The 20,536-nt window shown below is 40.3% G+C and overlaps 1 protein-coding gene across 3 annotated transcripts in view; it reads left to right on the plus strand.

The window, feature by feature from the left end:
* The window catches only part of IQUB (IQ motif and ubiquitin domain containing), an 82,015-nt gene extending 68,262 nt beyond the window's left edge, over nt 1-13,753 (plus strand). For all 3 annotated transcript variants that reach the window (XM_005893444.2, XM_070369304.1, XM_070369303.1), the window contains 3 exons: nt 2,985-3,233; nt 4,514-4,699; nt 10,422-13,753. In XM_005893444.2, coding sequence (XP_005893506.1) covers nt 2,985-3,233; nt 4,514-4,699; nt 10,422-10,604 — 618 coding nt within the window. In that variant the 3' untranslated portion in view covers nt 10,605-13,753. The remainder of the gene's footprint in view (nt 1-2,984; nt 3,234-4,513; nt 4,700-10,421) is intronic.
* The last annotated feature ends 6,783 nt before the right edge of the window (nt 13,754-20,536 follow it).

The following is a 20,536-nucleotide window of genomic DNA, read 5'->3' on the forward strand; positions in this document are numbered from 1 at the left end:
TTCCTGATCTTCAACGTGGGATAGCTCCTCTAGGCCCTCCTGCGCCCGTGCAGCCACGGCTCCTTAGAAGTGGGGCTGGTCCTCCCGGCCGCCACCCCTGGCCTCCGGCGTGGGGAAGCTCCTCTCGGCCGCTGCCCCTGACCTCGGACGTGGGGTAGCTCCTCTCAGCCACCCCCCAACCTCAGACATGGGGTAGCTCACCTCCACCATTTCTGCACTGTCGCAGCCTGGCACTCTCAGCCACTGCCCCTGACCTTGGACATGGGGTAACTCCTCTTGGCCACCGCCTTTCGGGCATGGGGTCCTCCCGGCTTCTGCCCCTGACCTCGGATGTGGGGTACCTCCACTCGGCCGCGCTTTGCCTGCGCTTAGTGTGCCGGTCAGGTCAAGTGGGCCTTAGAAAGCATCACTACGAACAAAGCTAGTGGAGGTGATGGAATTCCAGTTGAGCTATTTCAAATCCTGAAAGATGATGCTGTGAAAGTGCTGCACTCAATATGCCAGCAAATTTGGAAAACTCAGCAGTGGCCACAGGGCTGGAAAAGGTCAGTTTTCAATCCAATCCCAAAGAAAGGCAATGCCAAAGAATGCTCAAACTACCGCACAATTGCACTCATCTCAGATCAGCTCAGTCGCTCAGTCATGTCCGACTCTTTGCGACCCCAAGAATCGCAGCACGCCAGGGCTCCCTGTCCATCACCAACTCCCGGAGTTCACTCAGAGTCACGACCATCAAGTCAGTGATGCCATCCAGCCATCTCATCCTCTGTCGTCCCCTTCTCCTCCTGCCCCCAATCCCTCCCAGCATCAGAGTCTTTTCCAATGAGTCAACTCTTCAAATGAGGTGGCCAAAGTACTGGAGTTTCAGCTTTAGCATCATTCCTTCCAAAGAAATCCCAGGGCTGATCTCCTTCAGAATGGACTGGTTGAATCTCCTTGCAGTCCAAGGGACTCTCAAGAGTCTTCTCCAACACCACAGTTCAAAAGCATCAATTCTTCAGCGCTCAGCCTTCTTCACAGTACAACTCTCACATCCATACATGACCACAGGAAAAACCATAGCCTTGACTAGACGAACCTTTGTTGGCAAAGTAATGTCTCTGCTTTTGAATATGCTATCTAGGTTGGTCATAACTTTCCTTCCAAGGAGTAAGCGTCTTTTAATTTCATGGCTGCAGTCACCATCTGCAGTGATTTTGGAGCCCCCAAAAATAAAGTCTGACACTGTTTCCACTGTTTCCCCATCTGTTTCCCATGAAGTGATGGCACCGGACGCCATGATCTTCATTTTCTGAATGTTGAGCTTTAAGCCAACTTTTTCACTCTCCTCTTTCACTTTCATCAAGAGGCTTTTTAGTTCCTCTTCACTTTCTGCCATAAGGGTGGTGTCATCTGCATATCTGAGGTTATTGATATTTCTCCCAGCAATCTTGATTCCAGCTTGTGTTTCTTCCAGTCCAGCGTTTCTCATGATGTACTCCGCATATAAGTTAAAAAAGCAGGGTGAAAATATACAGCCTTGATGTACTCCTTTTCCTATTTGTAACCAGTCTGTTGTTCCATGTCCAGTTCTAACTGTTGCTTCCCGACCTGCATACAGATTTCTCAAGAGGCAGGTTGGGTGGTCTCACACATGAGGCACTCATCTCACACGCTAGTAAAGTAATGCTCAAAATTCTCCAAGCCAGGCTTCAGTAATATGTGAACTGTGAACTTCCTGATGTTCAAGCTGGTTTTAGAAAAGGCAGAGGAACCAGAGATCAAATTGCCAACATCTGCTGGATCATGGAAAAAGCAAGAGAGTTCCAGAAAAACATCTATTTCTGCTTTATTGACTATGCCAAAGCCTTTGACTGTGTGGATCACAATCAACTGTGGAAAATTCTGAAAGAGATGGGAATACCACACCACCTGACCTGCCTCTTGAGAAATTTGTATGCAGATCAGGAAGCAACAGTTAGAACTGGACATGGAACAACAGACTGGTTCCAAATAGGAAAAGGAGTACATCAAGGCTGTATATTGTCACCCTTTTTAATTTAATTTATATGCAGAGTACATCATGAGAAACTCTGGGCTGGAAGAAGCACAAGCTGGAATCAAGATTGCTGGGAAAATATCAATAACCTCAGATATGCAGATGACACCACCCTTATGGCAGAAAGTGAAGAGGAACTAAAAAGCCTCTTGATGAAAGTGAAAGAGGAGAGTGAAAAAGTTGGCTTAAAGCTCAACATTCAGAAAATGAAGATCATGGCGTCCGGTGCCATCACTTCATGGGAAACAGATGGGGAAACAGTGGAAACAGTGTCAGACTTTATTTTTGGGGGCTCCAAAATCACTGCAGATGGTGACTGCAGCCATGAAATTAAAAGACGCTTACTCCTTGGAAGGAAAGTTATGACCAACCTAGATAGCATATTCAAAAGCAGAGACATTACTTTGCCAACAAAGGTTCGTCTAGTCAAGGCTATGGTTTTTCCTGTGGTCATGTATGGATGTGAGAGTTGTACTGTGAAGAAGGCTGAGCGCTGAAGAATTGATGCTTTTGAACTGTGGTGTTGGAGAAGACTCTTGAGAGTCCCTTGGACTGCAAGGAGATCCAACCAGTCCATTCTGAAGGAGATCAGCCCTGGGATTTCTTTGGAAGGAATGATGCTAAAGCTGAAAGTCCAGTTCTTTGGCCACCTCATTTGAAGAGTTGACTCATTGGAAAAGACTCTGATGCTGGGAGGGATTGGGGGCAGGAGGAGAAGGGGACGACAGAGGATGAGATGGCTGGATGGCATCACTGACTTGATGGTCATGAGTCTGAGTGAACTCCGGGAGTTGGTGATGGACAGGGAGCCCTGGCGTGCTGCGATTCTTGGGGTTACAAAGAGTCGGACACGACTTAGCAACTGAACTGAACTGAAGATAAGTTAGCTCTTAACATTTTGCCTGGCTATTAAACTTCTCTTTCTTTCTCTTTTTTTATTGTTTAGGTCCCTCAGGACCCATTGAAGTTCTATAAGAAAATTTACTTTTGCCACAGTTGCCAGCTCTATTTGCCTTCTACAGAGTTTCCTGTATCATCCACCTCACACCGCATTTACCACTGTCGTCAGTGCATTAACCTTGACAATGAGAGTCGAAAACGAGAATCATATTTGAAGTACAAATGTTTACTTCAACGGCTCTACTGTTCAGAAGCTGATTATGAAGATGGTTCTGAAATTGCTTTCCTGATACAGGTATGATGAGTAAATGTTGCCAGTCATGGATGAAACCTGTTCATTGATTTTACAGAAAAGATTTCTTCTTTCCCATCCAAGCCTTTAAAACAATGGTTCTTCTTCCTGTGTTTATGCTTTCTGAAGCTTGCCCGTCTGGCAGTCCTAAGTTTATATATGCAGTCCTCTTGATAAAAAGTCATTTCAAGAGCTGTAGCTAATATGCTTTAAATTTTTAAAAAGTTTATAAGCAGTTATTTCATTTCCCCCCTTTCCCTCTTTTTTTTTTTTCACTAAAACAATGATGTTTTTAATAACACTAACTGAATTGCTTATTCTTTTTCACATCTTAATTTCCTAATTTCTAAAATGGGAATAAAATGATCTGCAAATAACCCTGAGGATAAGCTGAAAGTTACTAATGAATTTTAGAAAGTACTTAATACCATATAAATGTAAGGTACAACTAGCATGTTGGAAGAAATACACACTGCTTTCTCTGGATGCAGTCATGACTGTGAGATTGGTAACATAGTTTCCAATCTGCAGAGTGAGCAGAGATTGGGCTTCCCAGGTAGCTCAGTTGGTAAAGAATCCATCTGCATTGTTGGATACCCCGGTTCAATTCTCTGGTTGGGAAGATCCCCTGGAGAAAGGATAGGCTACCCACTCTAGTATTCTTGGGCTTCCTTGGTGGCTCAGCTGGTAAGGAATCCGCCTGCAATGCGGGAGGCCTGGGTTCGATCCCTGGGTTGGGAAGATCCCCTGGAGGAGGGCATGGCAACCTACTCCAGTATTCTTGCCTAGAGAATCCCCATGGACAGAGGATCCTGGTGGGCTACAGTCCATGAGGTCACAAAGAGCCAGACACAACCGAGCAACTAAGCACAGCACACACACATGGGGACTGAAAGGCTTCCCTGGTGGCTCAGTTGGTACAGAATCTGCCTACAATGCAGAAGATCTCCTGCAATGTAGCAGACCCAGGTTTGATCCCTGGATCAGGAAGATCCCCTGGAGAAGAAAATGGTGACCCACTCCAGTACTGTTGCCTGAAAATTTCCATGGACAGAGGAGCCTGGTGGGCTAAGTCCATGGAGTCCCAAGAGTTAGACACAACTTAGTGACTAAACCACAACCACCACCATGTGTGCTGAAAACCTCATGAATACTGTTTCCCTTTAAAAAATACACTCAATTTGTTTTTTCAAGGAATATAATAATCTTAAAGAAATTTTATGGTTAGAATAAAATTTTATGTTTAGAATATTTTTATCTTAAAAATATGTTTTGACATGCAGCTACAAGATATACAGTACCTGACAGAGAATATCTGGGCATCCCAGTCTGTGCTCAGTGCTTGGAAGGATCTCAATGATCTGGTCATGGTTAGATGGGATAAGTCTGTGGAATGGTCTCCCTGGAACTGCATTCTTCTTACCAAAGATGAAGGCGCTACTCATCTCAAGCTAAAGAGTATTGAAGAGGTAAGAAAATCAATCTGTGACCTTAGTTTGATCACTGGAATTATTAGAAGTAACTTGACTGCCTTTTAGGGTTTCCCTGATAGCTTAGCTGGTAAAGAATCTACCCACAATGCAGGAGATCTGGGTTTGATCCCTCGGTTGGGAAGATCCCCTGGAGAAGGGAAAGGTTACCCACTCCACTATTCTGGCCTGGAGAATTTCATAGACTGTATAGTCCACGGGGTCGCAAAGGGTTGGACATGACTGAGCAACTTTCACTTTCACTTGACTGCCTTTTACTACATTCCATGCATAATTTGAATAGTTTCATTGGATTAAGCAACAGAGAACCCATGGATAACAGTAACAAATACCTGGATGGTATGTATGGCAGAGATTGAAATTTAAAGGAGGTTAAGGCACAAAAGGGAGAAGGCAATGGCACCCCACTCCAGTGCTCTTGCCTGGAGAATCCCATGGATGGGGGAACCTGGTGGGCTGCAGTCCATGGGGTTGCTGGGAGTCAGACATGACTGAGCGACTTCACTTTCACTTTTCACTTTCATTCATTGGAGAAGGAAATGGCAACCCACTCCAGTATTCTTGCCTGGAGAATCCCAGGGACGGGGGAGCCTGGTGGGCTGCCGTCTATGGGGTCACACAGAGTCGGACATGACTGAAGTGACTTGGCAGCAGCTTGGCAGCAAGGCACATAAGAGATAAAGATAAGACATTTGGAAGTCTTACAAGTACCTAACATGAAACCACTCCCTCCTAATAATAGCAAGTTCAAGCACATTAGTACCACAGTAAATTTCACAAGAGCCAGGGATATTATTTAGTTTTTTTGTGTCTATATCTCTAATACTTACAACAGTGTCACAGAGTAGATAATTAATATGTATTTGTTGAGTGAATAGATGAATACTATCACCAGATAGGTATTATGGAACCTAGAATCTGTCCTTTGATTATTCTTTACAGGTCTGCCTAAAAGCACACTAACTTCTCAGATAAATTCTGTTCATAATTTTGTGTCCTAAATGGCAATCCTACCGATGGGGTGTAGTTCTGAGGCTTAATTTTTCATTTGCTTCCAACTAGCTAGGAGTGGGGAAAGTGCTATAAAAATTAAACACCATTTAATTTCAGTAACTTACAAGATGCAATCTGTAAAACATTTTGATGAACAGAATTGAGGGGTCCCTGATGAGTTCTCAGAAAGCTCCATTTGCACTAAGTAAACCTTCGATCCCAACAGCTGATACTGAATCTCTGCTTCCCACTGATTAAATTGCTGTACTTATTTGATGCAAGATGTCAGCTAAGGGAAAATAAAGAAATGACTTCAAACATAATAGTCATTTTGAATCGTGCTCTTCCCTGTAGGTGTTTTTACTGGGGAGGGGGAAGGTATAAAGAGGAGGAAGTAATTAAATTGTTCACTTTTTTGAATAATTTTCCAGTAGATGCCAGGATAAGAAAAATTTCACTCTAGGGACTGGAGGAAAGGGTAACAAACTGAAGCCGTGTTAAATATTATATTTAGTGAACTAAGCTGCCCCATAAATATTCAATTACTGGAAGCCTAGCCAATGCTAGCAGAATCATTTCATATAGGAACCATAGTGGAATTGAAGTTCATTCCCAAAGGTGATATTCCACTGCTTCTACAATTAATGCGCAAGCTCCCTTTGTGTATTTAATCAAGTTACTGCAGTATCAAATTAAATGTTTTATTCACATGCGTTTCTAATTTCAGGATCTTATTGAATTTCTGTAAATAGAGCTCCATTTACACTAAGTAAGCCTATTGTAAATAAAGAAGTGACTTCAAACATAATTGTTATTTCAGACAAACTAAAATAAATTGATGTTTTATGGTTTGGGACTGGTGTAATTTTTAAGTATTAATATTCATCCTAGTTAAAGAACAGATTATGTCTTGTGGCAAAGTAAAGCATTTCCAGAATTTCCTAGATACACAGAGCTATTTGCTATCAAAGGGCTTCCCAGGTGGCACTAGTGGTAAAGAACCCGCCTGCCAGTCCAGGAGACATAGGAAAGGCAGGTTTGATCCCTGGGTTGGGAAAGTCCTCTGCAGGAGAAAATGGCAACCCACTCCAGTATTCCTGCCTGGAGGATCCCACGGACAGAGCCTGGTGAGCTACAGTCCATAGGGTCGCAAAGAGTTGGACACTACTGAAGTGGCTTAACACGCATTTGCTATCTCATTGAGAAAAAAAATACTTAACCATTAAAATAATCTTGACTCCTACAGTCAGTCATGACACAAATTGTAGGGAAAGCATGGAGAAAGGCTTCTGTTCTCTGAACTGTATATGAGGCAGATCAGTTTCTCACAGTGTGTACACTGGCCAAAGTAGGAAAATGGTGGATTTAAAGTCAGGAGACCTGACCCAGTATTTCCCCATCTGTCACTGAGGATCCACAGGACATTAGGACCTGCCTTCTTTGCTTTGTAAAATTTTATAAACATTAGCTAAAAACATGAATCTGGTATAGAGGATTAGAGTGCTATGCTTAATCGCTCAGTCGGGTCTGACTCTTTGTGACCCCATGGACTGTAGCCTGTCAGGTTCCTCTATCCATGGGATTCTCCAGGCAAGAATGCTGGAGTGGATTGCCATTTCCTCCTCCAGGGGATTTACCTAACCCAGGGATCGAACCCAGGTCTCCCTCATTGCAGGTGGACTCTTTACTGTCTAAGCCACCAGGCAAGTCACAGAGGGTAAGAGTAGCCTTAGCTTGAATTCTGACTCTATCACTTATGAGTTGCAAGAAGTTGGGCAAGTTTGTTACTGTCTCAATACCCCAGTTTTCTCATATATAACATGGGGATAATGAATATTGGATATTTTTCCATATTATATTATTCTTTAAGAGTTACTTATTGTTCCTTTTATTGTATGTAACATAATGTGATATTCTCATCTTTAATGATTGATTTGGCTTTGTTTATGCACTTTGAAAATCTATAAGGTTATCTATGTGTATTGTTTAATGTTGTATTAATATTAATATAACATAAATGTGTCAGTATTCCTTGAATGAAATATGGACTAAGAAGTGTTGGGAGGAGGTTAGATCAGGGTTTTGTTGTTTTCTTTTTTTGGTCGCACTGTGCATCATGTGAGATCTTAGTTTCCTGACCAGGAATTGAACCTGTGCCTCCTTGGAATGCCAGTGAACTCCCTAGGTGAATTTGTCTGTAGAGAAGAATTTTTTTTTTTATTAAAGTATAGTTGATTTATAACATTATAGTTAGTTTCAAGTGTAAAACATGTTTCAATAGTTTTATAGATTATATTCTATTTAAAGTCATTATAAAACAATGGCTATATTTACCTATGCTGTACGATATATTCTTGTTGCTTATCTATTTATACAAAGTAGTTTGTGTTGCTTAATCCTATCTTGCCCCCACACCTTCCTTTTTCCCACTAGTAGTTACTAGTTTGTTCTCTGTATCTATGACTTGTTTCTGTTTTGTTTTGTTATATATATTTGCTTTATTTTTTGGATTGCACATGTAAGTGATAATATAAAGCATTTGTCTTTCTCTTTTTGACTTATTTCTCTAAGCATGATACTTTCTACGTCCATCTGTGTTGCTAATGGCAGCTTTTCTTTCTTTTTTAATTGAGTATTATTCCATTGTGTATATGTATATATATCCCAGAGAGGAAACCTTAAAATAAGCCCAGGATACTTCTATGTAATGTTTTCTGTAAGAATGCCATGTCCTCTGGCTCCTTTTCTCCAGGGCTTTCTTTACCCTAACACTGTGGAAGCATCTTTAGGAAGGAGATAATCTGACCTTTCAGAAAACAAATTTTAGGAGGAGGTACAGGTAGTCTTTGTGATTTGGTTGAAAAGAAGAGTCAGGTAAAATTAATAAAGAAAATAAGTGGTGTTTGTTAATTCAACCATAATTTGCTTTTGAATCTGAGGGTTACTATGATGAGTGCTTGAGGAAAAACAGAGAAATCTAATGGATACAATTCTTAATCATCTCAGTTGCATTTGAGCTTAGCTGTAAATAACAAATTAAGCAATTTGCAAGCAAGTTAACTTAACAAATTAACCAAATATGGGGCTGCTTTTCTTATATAACAGGAATCCAGAGTTTGGCAACGACAGGGTGGTTGTATGGTAGCTCTACAATGTTCTCAAAAATCCAGGCCCTCTGACTTCTTCCACAGCCATATTTAAACTTTGGCTTTAATCCTAATGATTGTGCACTCTTAGAGTTAGATAGCTACTTTACCTCCTGCATTATACCCACCTCCTAGATACAGCAAAAGCCTAAAGGTACTTAACAGGTGAGGCTTCCCACTCCCGAAGAGCTTCCCTGTAAGCTTTATCCAGTGACTTCTTTTTAAAAAATATACACATATACATATGTGTGTGTATATATATTCACATATATATATTTCTGCCATGTATATATATGTGTGTGCATATATGTGTGTGTGTATATATGCATATATATGTGTATATATATATATACACACATACACACATACATGAAAGTGAAAGTCGCTCAGCCATGTCCGACTCTTTGCACCATTCTCTAGGCTAGAATACTGGAATGGGTAGCCTTTCCCTTGTCCAGGGGATCTTCCCAACCCAGGAATCCAACCTGGGTCTCCTGCATTGCAGGCAGATTCTTTACCAACTGAGCTCTCAAGGAATGCCAGAAACTTGTCATATGATCAACCCTAGCTATAATAAAGGCTAAGAAAGCTGAGCATGTCACAGAATACACAATCGGGCCCCTCTGTAAAATCAGGCCTCTAAATATGAATGGAAGAGAGAATGAATATCGGATTGGCAACTTGCAGTGTGCCCCTTTTATTAGAAAACAGATGTTTTCTTTGTCTGTAATGTGGCAAAGCTACCTAACAGAGAACGTTCAAAGTGCTGTTACAGCTGTGGAGAGACAGGGAGTGTTAAATGTTAGTAACAAAGAAAAATGGAAACGCACAAAAATTTGCTAAAAGGCAGGAAGATTATTTTCTGTTTAGAAGACAGAAGAGAAATAGTGCAGACACTCACATCTGTGGTAGTAAAAAGGGTGACAGAAAAGAAGTTTACATGGTCACAGCACCATTGTTTATTTATTTAATTTTTATTTTATTATTGGAGAATAATTGCTTTACAATGTTGTATTAGTTTCTGCTGTACATTGTGATCTTTATTTTGAACTCTGGAGATATAAGGGGAAGGACTAATTTTAGAAAAAAATTCAAGTTGGTAATTGTATCAGTATTGAAATAGATTTAAAGAGAACCAAGGTGACAAGAACATTCACACAAAAATATTGATTGTTTACCTAAGGTGACCAGAGACACATGTATGAATAAGACCCAGTTTGAATCTTTAAGGAGTCTTCTTTATTATCATGGAAGAGACTTGCAAGTAGATAGTGAAGTCCAAGGCAGAATGAATTAAATACACATTTAAAAATATATGAAAGTGCTTGCAGGTATGGAAGAAGGAGGCGTTAGTTTGGACTCAGGTCAGAGAGAAAATCTAGAAAGACTTCCAGGTTTAAGTATCAAAAGCTGAGCCCTGTAAAATGATGGACAAAGTGAGGGAAAAAAAAGTTTCCTGAGCTGAAAGAACTGACAAGCAAAGGCACTGAGGCATAAACGTGTTTTTGTTTGGCAAGATTTATCAATGACATTTAATACAATCTGACTTTTTTTCTTTTCAGGGATATGAACCCTTGTTTATTCACAAGATCAAACACAAACACTTCCTGGCTAAGAACTATTTTTCTCAAATTCCGCTACTGGCTTCATTTTTACTTGATGATGGTGAAGTAGAGGAAATCAGAAAGAAGCATCAGTCAGAACCAACAACTAAGATTTTAGAAGTCCACAGGCCTGGTCCTTAGAAGATCCAGGACTCTTTGTTTGATGATCAGAATTTTTGTCCACTGCTAATAGAGTAATACAGAGGTCACACAATACAGAAGTAGAATTTTATCCTTTTATTGATTTTAATTGTTATACTGTCATAAGTTTTATGGAGAAAACATCCCCATTGCTTTATTGTTAGTGTGAAATTTAAATATAATTTTGTTACTGAAATTATTTCAAAGAGAACATTTTATTTTTACTTTTTCTACATTAATTTATTTAAAATTTCATGTACATCATATTAAAGGTAAAATCAATGTACAAACAATCAGAGAAGGGCAAGTAGAAGACTGTGAGCATTCCTCTGTTGCCCTGGAGTAAGGCATCTGACTATATAGCTCTTGCTCACAGTGATGGGAGAATGGTGGAGTACAACTGAGGTGGGGGAGCAACCAGAGCTGTTGGATCATACATGAAAAAGGGCAGCACCTCAATTTAGGGCTAGGAAAATAACCACAAAGAGTGAAAAAGATAGGCTCAACAGCAGAGAGACTTTCCTTGATAAAGTCAGGTCTTCTGGTAAATTCTTTTTCATCTCGCTAAAACTACAGCTGTCTTTTTATACAAATCTCCAAATATCCACAGCAGAAGGGGTGGGAGATGGTGTCAGGCTGGAGGGCAATCAGCAGGGAAGAAGTTCACTTGTGGCCTGCTATTACAGAACCCTGGTCTCAGGATACCTGAAAGCAACTAGCTAAGAAGTTAATTCCCCTGCCTTTGAAGTAAAGTATCTGCATTCTTCTAGTTTATTACCTGATGAGCATGCCTCCCCTAGCCCACTAACAAATGAAAAACCACAGAAGGGGTTTCCTTCCTTCTCCTTTATGAGGACTGTATTATATGGATAAAGGCCTAAACAACAGAACAGAGCAAAGATATATCCCAGTATCACAAAAACAAGCTGATAAAGAAAGGAGAGTCACCATATACGCAAAGATTCAAAAATCAAAGAGATCCTTTTGAGGAGTGAAAATACATATTTATTTAACAAATCTCTTAACTATGTTAAGGACATTTAATAGCATTTTTCATCCTTTGGGAAAAATACTAGGAAAAATTACTATTACTTAAATAATTACAATAAATAAATAGATAAATATTTATTGTTTATTTAAATAATAAATAAATAGTTGCTGAATCACAAAAACACACTGATGGCAATGAAGAACAGATCTGGTACTTGAAAGCTAAAACTAACATGGAGATTGGGTGATTTAGCATAAGAGAGTCCCCTGGAATTCAGAGGAAATTTTCGAGAAATGACGTAAATGAGCAAAACAGTAAGTTTAACAGATTTTTTTTGTCCACCCCAGAAATAGCATAAGCCTAAAATGGAGTATAGAAGGAGAAACAATTAATGAAGATTTAAAACTGATTTCCATAACTAAAAAGACATATATCCTTAACTGTATAAAGTGTCTACCAAGAACTGGGAAAATTAATATAGAGACATACATAGACACAACTTCATGACATTTCTGGATTTCAAAAATTTTGGACAAATTCTATAAACATTCAAGTTGGAGAGGAAAAACCACAGACACACACACAAAGTCAGTAACAATAGCATTAGATTTATCTTCCCCAGTGCTAAATACCAGAAGGTAAAGGAGGAACATTTCTATTGAAGAATTTTGAATTTTGAGTGTGAAAAAATGAATTGAGAGTTTTACTTTCAGGCAATTTTTTTTTGGGGGCGGGGGATGAAAACAACAGAAAGACATTGTTAGGCAAGAGGCATGTCATCCGTCTGTATGGACTCATTCTGTACTCCAGCTGACCTCGACACTGTGGAGGAATGACCTGGGCATGATAGTCTGTTTGAGAAATGGCGGTGAGCATTAAAATTTCAAGATTCTTTCTAAAGGATCATCACTTAAATGGTTATGGAACAATGTAATGGACACAAATAATTTTTCAAAAAATGTCTCTACTGCAAAAAACAAAAATCTGAATCAAAAACAACAGAAATACCCTGAGTGTTCTAACTAAATTCTGTTGTAGGAAGATCCAGGGGGATAAAGTGTTCCAGATCTTTTCAAGGGGAGATGAGCAAATGGATAAGTAGGTAGGAAAGAAGATACTCAAATATGTAGTTAAAATATTTAAAGGCAACTCCTAGCAGAATGAAAATGGAATTATAAACCCCACATTTCTAGAGAGACAAGGGAATAGCAGCAAAGAGGAGAACTATTGTGAAATAAAGAGGTTTTGTGTGTATGTTTGTCTTTTAGGTTAAGAGGAAGGAGGTGTACATGAGAGAAAAACAAGATTAAAAATATCACAGTGCATAAATTTGAATGGGTTAAAATTCTAGTAAAGGACAGTTATTCTCATGTGGTATCAAAGGAGTGAATTACAAGCTGTGTGCCAGATATGTATCCCCAATAAAATGACATTTAAGGATATTTAGCAACACTATATCAGTCATATGCAAATAGACACCTCCTATAACTCCAGTCCTAGGTGTTCACTGGAAGGACTGATGCTAAAGCTGCAACTCCAATACTCTGGCCCCCTCATGCGAAGAGTTGACTCATTGGAAAAGACTCTGATGCTGGGAGGGATTGGCTGCAGGAGAAGGGGACAACAGAGGATGAGATGGCTGGATGGCATCACCGACTCGATGGACATGAGTTTGAGTGAACTCCAGGAGTTGGTGATGGACAGGGAGGCTTGGCGTGCTACGATTCATGTGGTCGCAAAGAGTCGGACATGACTGAGTGACTGAACTGAACTGATAACTCCAAAATAATTGGCAATATTCATATCAAGGATAAAATTGAGAAGAAAAATAACAGAGCAAAAGAAGTTATTTTGGTAAATTGCTTTTCACAATATAAATTAATAATCTCTACATTAGGTATGAAAGTAGGTTTAAAACAAAAAGTCAATTGGGAAACAGTTCTCCACAGGTTTTTAACGTTTCTGCATGTCTTTTGAGTAGAAGTACTTAGTTCTTTTTTTCCAAGGATACTTGTAAAACAAGCAGTCTTAGAAGACAGAGATACTGTTTACTGTTCCCTATAAAAGACTCAGCATCTCTCAGCCCGCATTCTCAACCTGTAAAGCAGCTCACTGTGTGCCTGTCTCACCCTGAGGGAATTAGGGCAAAATGCTGATATTCTGGCTGCTGTTGTTTCTGTGAACAATAAATTGTGCTTTATCTCTGACCCAGGAGTTTCATGTCTTCTCCTGTCGTTTATGAACATGCGGCACCAAACTTGTTAGCTTGTGGTTAGGGTAACATTTCAGATACTTCACAGTTCTTGACTCAGAAAACCTTCAAAATGAAAAAAGAGGGAAATGAGTCAAGAAGTAGAAAATACTGTTTCTCTTGTCCTTCCAGGAACACTGGGTGGGTGATGGCAATTCTCCAACCATTTGAAGTGAGGCAGGATTATGTAACAATGCTTTTGCTCTATGTAATTTAGGTAGATCATCTCGTGTCACTTTTGAGCAACGAAGGAATGAAAGATTCTGATTCTAAGAGATATTCTTCTAATATATATAAAAAGAATGAATACTCCCCACCTCATGAGACCAGCGTATCCCTGATATCAAAATTGGACAAGGATAACACGAGAAAGAAAACGATAGGCCAATTTCTCTCTGAATATAGATGCAAAAATCCTAAATAAAACATTAACAAACCAAATCCAAAAAAATGTAATAGTATTTGGTTTCCCTGGATAGTCTTCATGTGCCTTTTCATCTCTTCCCTTTTTCCTTCCCTTCTCAGCTTTGTGCCCTCGGAGGCTTATCTTTAAGCACTGCCCCAATGAGTAAATAATATCACTTAGTAGGATTTGATCAATAGGAAGCATCAGAAGGAAGTTTGAGGTCTGAGAGAAAGAGGTAGGGATATTTATTCCCCTGGCTTTTGGTCAGTTGTTGGCAAGTGACTTCTTTTATCGCCCCCAGATGCCAGCTCTAGTTGGATGGCCAACCCTCCCGTTCTACAACTCTCTTTGAGTTCTGAGGATCATTCCTTCTTTTTACTTCTTCAGCTTACGGGTCATAATGATGTTCTTTTGTAGTTAGGTTAAGGTGCTTCACCTTTTTATTTCCTTAAACCATGTCATCTTTGTAAATAGTCCTTTTACTAAGTACTTCTCAAATTAGCCAGTTTGAGTCTGCTAACAGGTTCCTTCTGAACCCTGAACAAAACAGTAATTGGTACCAGTTGTAGTCCCAGCAAATGGATTTTAAAATGTAATCCTAGGCTTGAGCTGCTCACAGGTTTAAGGAGCATGAAGGTACCCTTCATCCAGGAAATGGTACACTAGTAATATGCGGAATATATAGAATATATGCAGAGTATATAGAACATATAGAATATGCAGACTATAAAGCTGAGCACCAAAGAATTGATGCTTTTGAACTGTGGTGTTGGAGAAGACTCTTGAGAGTTCCTTGGACTGCAAGGAGATCCAACCAGTCAATCCTAAAGGAAATCAGTCCTGAATATTCATTGGAAGGACTGAGGCTGAAGCTGAAACTCCATTATTTTGGCCACCTGATGCGAAGAACTAACTCATTTGAAAAGACCCTGATGCTGGGAAAGATTGAAGGTGGGAGAATAAGGGGATGACAGAAGATGAGATGGTTGGATGGCATCACCGACTCAATGGACATGGAGTTTGAGTAAACTCCAAGAGTTGGTGATGGACAGGGAGGCCTGGCATGCTGCAGTCCATGGGGTCGCAAATAGTTGAACACAGCTGAGCGACTGAACTGAACTGAATATGGAGAGTGCAATAACATCATGATTTCTCAGTGCATCACCAGTGGAGGCATGGAATGGGGTGAAGATGGAAGATAAGCTTAGGGAGGTCAAAGGGCTGAGGCAATTAGTTTGATAACAAAGATTGTGTCATAAGATGGTCTTTCTTACACTAGAGAGAATCCATAAAGAAAAGGATATATTGAAAATCTTGAATGCCCAACACAGATCCAGAGAGAAATTTGGAAAGCCCTTAAGAAAACTTTAAAGAAATTATCTCCTGTTTATAGAGAGAAGAGATGGTAAGGATTAAGCCTGGAACCTAACTGTAAGGTGTGTAGAGTTGTCACTTAGATGTGCACCTAGGTTAGATTTCCTGCTAAGGTAAGTATACTGGTGAGGAAGAAAAAGGTACAGTCTGGTATGAGTTAGCCTGTACTGTATACTGAAAGAGTTGCAGGATTGTGTTTATTCTTACTTAGAGCCAGGGGTGTCCATGCAAGAATTTTTGTAAGGGTATGAGACTAAAAGGGGTAAAACACAAGATTGTATCAAGCCAAATTGAAGTTCTTGCCTAGAATTCAGGATTTAATGTGTCGGCTTGAAGCTGTGAGAATTGCTGGATATGTTACCTGGAGCCTAAACTCAATGGCAACCCACTCCAGCATTCTTGCCTGCAGAATCCCAGGGATGGCAGAGCCTGGTGGGCTGTCGTCTATGCGGTCGCACAGAGTTGGACACGACTGAAGCGACTTAGCAGCAGTAGCAGCAAACTCAAAACTCAGCCTGTATCAGTGAGTTTGAAATGCCTGAACTTCACTGGAAAACATTACTCAGGAAGATTTGTTGCAGTGTTATGTGCAGCTTTCTCAGACATGTCTTAATGGTGTCTACACTGCACAAAAAAAGGATCTTCACCAAGGCTTTAACAAATACGAGCATAAGTGGATTACTAGCATCCTTGAAAAATTTGTGGTGGCTGTTCCATGAAAACTGGAGATGACAGTGGTGGCTGCAGTGATATCTGACAGCCTGATTTAAAGGGAATAATGCAATCCCCAGTGCTAGAAGCCAGGTTGAAACTTAACCATCAGGAAAACAGTGGGCAGAGTTATAATAAGAACCCTAGGGGCAGAGTCCCTGCAAGGATTTATAACAATGGTTAATTGGTAATCAGTCAGATCTACAGGCATGAAATGGACAGCTGTATTATTGAATAGTTTCTTAGGGAGTCTGTAACAAATTATCATGAATTAGGTGGTTTAAAGCAACAGGGATTTCTTCTTTCATAGTTCTGGAGGCCAGAGGCCTGAAATCAAGGTGTAAGCTGAGCGTCTTTCTCTCTCTATGTCCTATGGGAGAATTCCTCTGGCTTCTGCTGGCTCCAGGCATTCTTCGGCTGTTTTGACCACATTACTCCAATTTATACCTCTGTTGTCACCTTGTCTTCTCTTTGTGTGTCTGTGTCTTCTCTTCTGTCTCTTATCAGGACACCTGTCATTGGATTAAGATCCTACCTGGCTAATCTGGGATGATCTCATCTCAAGATCCTTCACATCAGCACATGATCACATCTGGAAATATTCTTTGCTCAAACAAAGTCACATTTACTTGGTTTTAGGAACCACCATTCAATCCACTATAGCAGCCTACTATGGTTCCATTTGACATATACAAGCAGAAAAATTCTAGTTCTGAAGGGCAGAAAAAAATTTATTTAAGGTACAGTACTGAGGCATCATGGACTCTTACAGAGTTCTCAGACTTAAACTATTTCACAGTTAAAGTAGCATATTAAAATTTTTAAGAGTTTAGCAAAAAAAAAAAGAAAAGAAAAGAAAATAATGTAGTGGATGCTCTTGGCTTGAGAAAAATGTATATCCTGTTGGAGAATATAGTCTGTAGATACCCATTATATTCAGGTGATTGAGGGTGTTGTTGAATTCAATTACGTCCTTTACTGAATTGCTGCCTACTGGATCTATTTATAATAGAGGGGTATTGAAGTCTCCAACTGTGAAAGTGGATTCATCTATTTCTTGCAGTTCTATCAGTTTTTGACTCATGCAATTTGAGGCTCTGTTGTTAGGTGCATACACATTAAGGACTGTTATGTCCTCCTGGATAATTGACCCCTTTATCATTATGTAACGCCACTCGTTATGGGGCTTCCCAGGTGGTGCAGTGCTAAAGAATCTGCCTGCAACGCAGGAGACGCAGGCAGACAAGGGTCCTATCCTTGGGCCAGGAAGATCCCTTGAAGTAGGGAACGGCAACCCACTCCAGTATTCTTGCCTGAAACCCATGGACAGAAGAGCCTGGAAGGCTGCAGTCCATACGGTCGCAAAGAGTCAGACACAACTGAGCATATATTATGCATGCACACACACACAATTCCGCTCTTTATCCCTGAGCTTTCCTTGTTCTGATGTCTGCTTGATCTGAAATTAATGTAGCTACTCATGCTTTCTTTTGATTAGTATTAGCATAGAGTATCTCTTTCCACTCATTTACTTTTCATCTGTATTAAAATTGTCTTTGTATTTAAAGTGAGTTTTATGGAGGTGAGTTTTATGAATCTACCTGCAATGCAGGAGACCTGCAATCCCTGTGTTGGGAAGATCCTCTGGAGAAGGGAATGGCTACCAACTCCAGTATTCTGGACTAGAGAATTCCAGGGACAGAGGAGCCAGACCATGGGGTCGCAAAGAGTTGGACATAACTGAGCGGCTTTCACTTTCACTTTATGGAGGCAACATATAGGTAGGTATTGTTTGACGATACACATTGACAATCTCTGTTTTTTAATTGGTGCATTTAAAACAGTGACTTTCAAAGTGATGGTTAATATAGCTGGAATAATTTTAATATCTTTCATGTTTGTTACTACCTTCTTTCTGTTACATAAGTTCTTTGTTCTTACTCTGTTTTCTGTTCTTTTTCTGCTATTTTTGGTTTTAATTTAGTATTTTATATGAATCTATTGTCTCTCCTTTCTTAGTTATATTTACTCTAATATTCTTATGGTCTCATCAGATATACTTGTTTTTTAAATTTTCTCATAGTTCCCATATTATTTAGTTGTTGACTTCCCTATTTAGCAGCAAAGATTCTGCCTTCATGCAGGGAACCCAGGTTTGATCCCTGGGTTGGGAAGATCCCCTGGAGAAGGGAAAGGCTACCCACTCCAGTATTCCTGCCTGGAAAATTTCATGTACAAGAGGAGCTGGATGGGCTACATTCCATGGGACTGCAAAGAGTCAGACATGACTGAGTAACTAACCTTTTCACACTTTAGTGATTACCCTAGAGTTGGCAATATACCTTTACAACTAATTTGAGGCCACTTTCAAATACCACTGTACCACTTCACAGGTAGTCGTAGTGACTTATAACAACAAAATAATCCTATTTCCTCCCTTCCATCCCGTGTATTGCAGCTGTCATTTGTTTCCCTTATATAAGTATCAGTTCAGTTCAGTTCAGTCACTCAGTTGTGTCCGACTCTTTGCAACCCCATGAATCCCAGCATGCCAGGCCTCCCTGTCCATCACCAACTCCCGGAGTCTACCGAAACCCATGTCCATCAAGCTGGTGATACCATCCAGCCATCTCATCCTCTGTCGTCCCCTTCTCCTCCTGCCCCGAATCCCTCCCAGAGTCAGGGTCTTTTCCAATGAGTCAACTCTTCGCATGAGGTGGCTAAAGTATTGGAGTTTCAGTCTTAGCATCAGTCCTTCCAATCAACACCCAGGACTGATCTCCTTTAGAATGGACCGGTTGGATCTCCTTGCAGTCCAAGGGACTCTCAAGAGTCTTCTCCAACACCACAGTTCAAAAGCATCAATTCTTCGGCACTCAGCTTTCTTCACAGTCCAACTCTCACAACCATACATGACCACTGCAAATACCATAGCCTTGATTAGATGGACCTTTGTGGGCAAAGTAATGTCTCTACTTTTGAATATGCTATCTAGGTTGGTCATAACTTTCCTACCAAGAAGTACACGTCTTTCAATTTCATGGCTGAAATCACCATCTGCAGTGATTTTGGAGCCCAAAAAATTAAGTCAGCCACTGTGTCCATTGTTTCCCCATCTATTTCCCATGAAGTGATGGGACTGGATGCCATGATCTTCGTTTTCTGAATGTTGAGCTTTAAGCCAACTTTTTCACTCTCCTCTTTCACTTTCATCAAGAGGCTCTCTAGTTCCTCTTCACTTTCTGCCATAAGGGTGGTGTCATCTGCATATCTGAGATTATTGATATTTCTCCCGGCAATCTTGATTCCAGCTTGTGCTTCTTCCAGCCCAGCGTTTCTCATGAAGTACTCTGCATATAAGTTAAATAAGCAGAGTGACAATATACAGCCTTGATGCACTCTTTTCCTATTTGGAACCAGTCTGTTGTTCCATGTCCAGTTCTAACTGTTGCTTTCTGACCTGCATATAGGTTTCTCAAGAGGCAGGTCGGGTGGTCTGGTATTCCCATCTCTTTCAGAATTTTCCAGACAGTCAAAGGCTTTGCAATAGTCAATAAAGCAGAAATAGATGTTTTTCTGGAACTCTCTTGCTTTTTTGATGATCCAGTGGATGTTGGCAATTTGATCTCTAGTTCCTCTCCCTTTTCTAAAACCAGCTTCAACATCTGGAAGTCCACGGTTCATGCATTGCTGAAGCCTGGCTTAGAGAATTTTGAGCATGACTTTACTATCATGTGTGATGAGTCCAATTGTGCAGTAGTTTGAGCATTCTTTGGCATTGCCTTCCTTTGGGATTGGAATGAAAACTGACCTTTTCCAGTCCTGTGGCCACTGCTGAGTTTTCCAAATGTGCTGGCATATTGAGTGCAGCACTTTCACAGCATCATCTTTCAGGTTTTGAAATAGCTCAACTGGAATTCCATCACCTGCACTAGCTTTGTTCGTAGTGATGCTTTCTAAGGCCCACTTGACTTCACATTCCAAGATGTCTGGCTCTAGGTGAGTGATCACACCATCATGATTATCTGGGTCGTGAAGCTCTTTTTTGTACAGTTCTTCTGTGTATTCTTGCCACATCTTCTTAATATCTTCTGTTTCTGTTAGGTCCATACCATTTCTGTCCTTTATTGAGCCCATCTTTGCATGAAATGTTCCCTTGGTATCTCTAATTTTCTTGAAGAGATCTCTAGTCTTTCCCA

The sequence above is a fragment of the Bos mutus genome, chromosome 4, assembly GCF_027580195.1.
Source record: "Bos mutus isolate GX-2022 chromosome 4, NWIPB_WYAK_1.1, whole genome shotgun sequence".
Lineage (NCBI taxonomy): Eukaryota > Metazoa > Chordata > Mammalia > Artiodactyla > Bovidae > Bos > Bos mutus.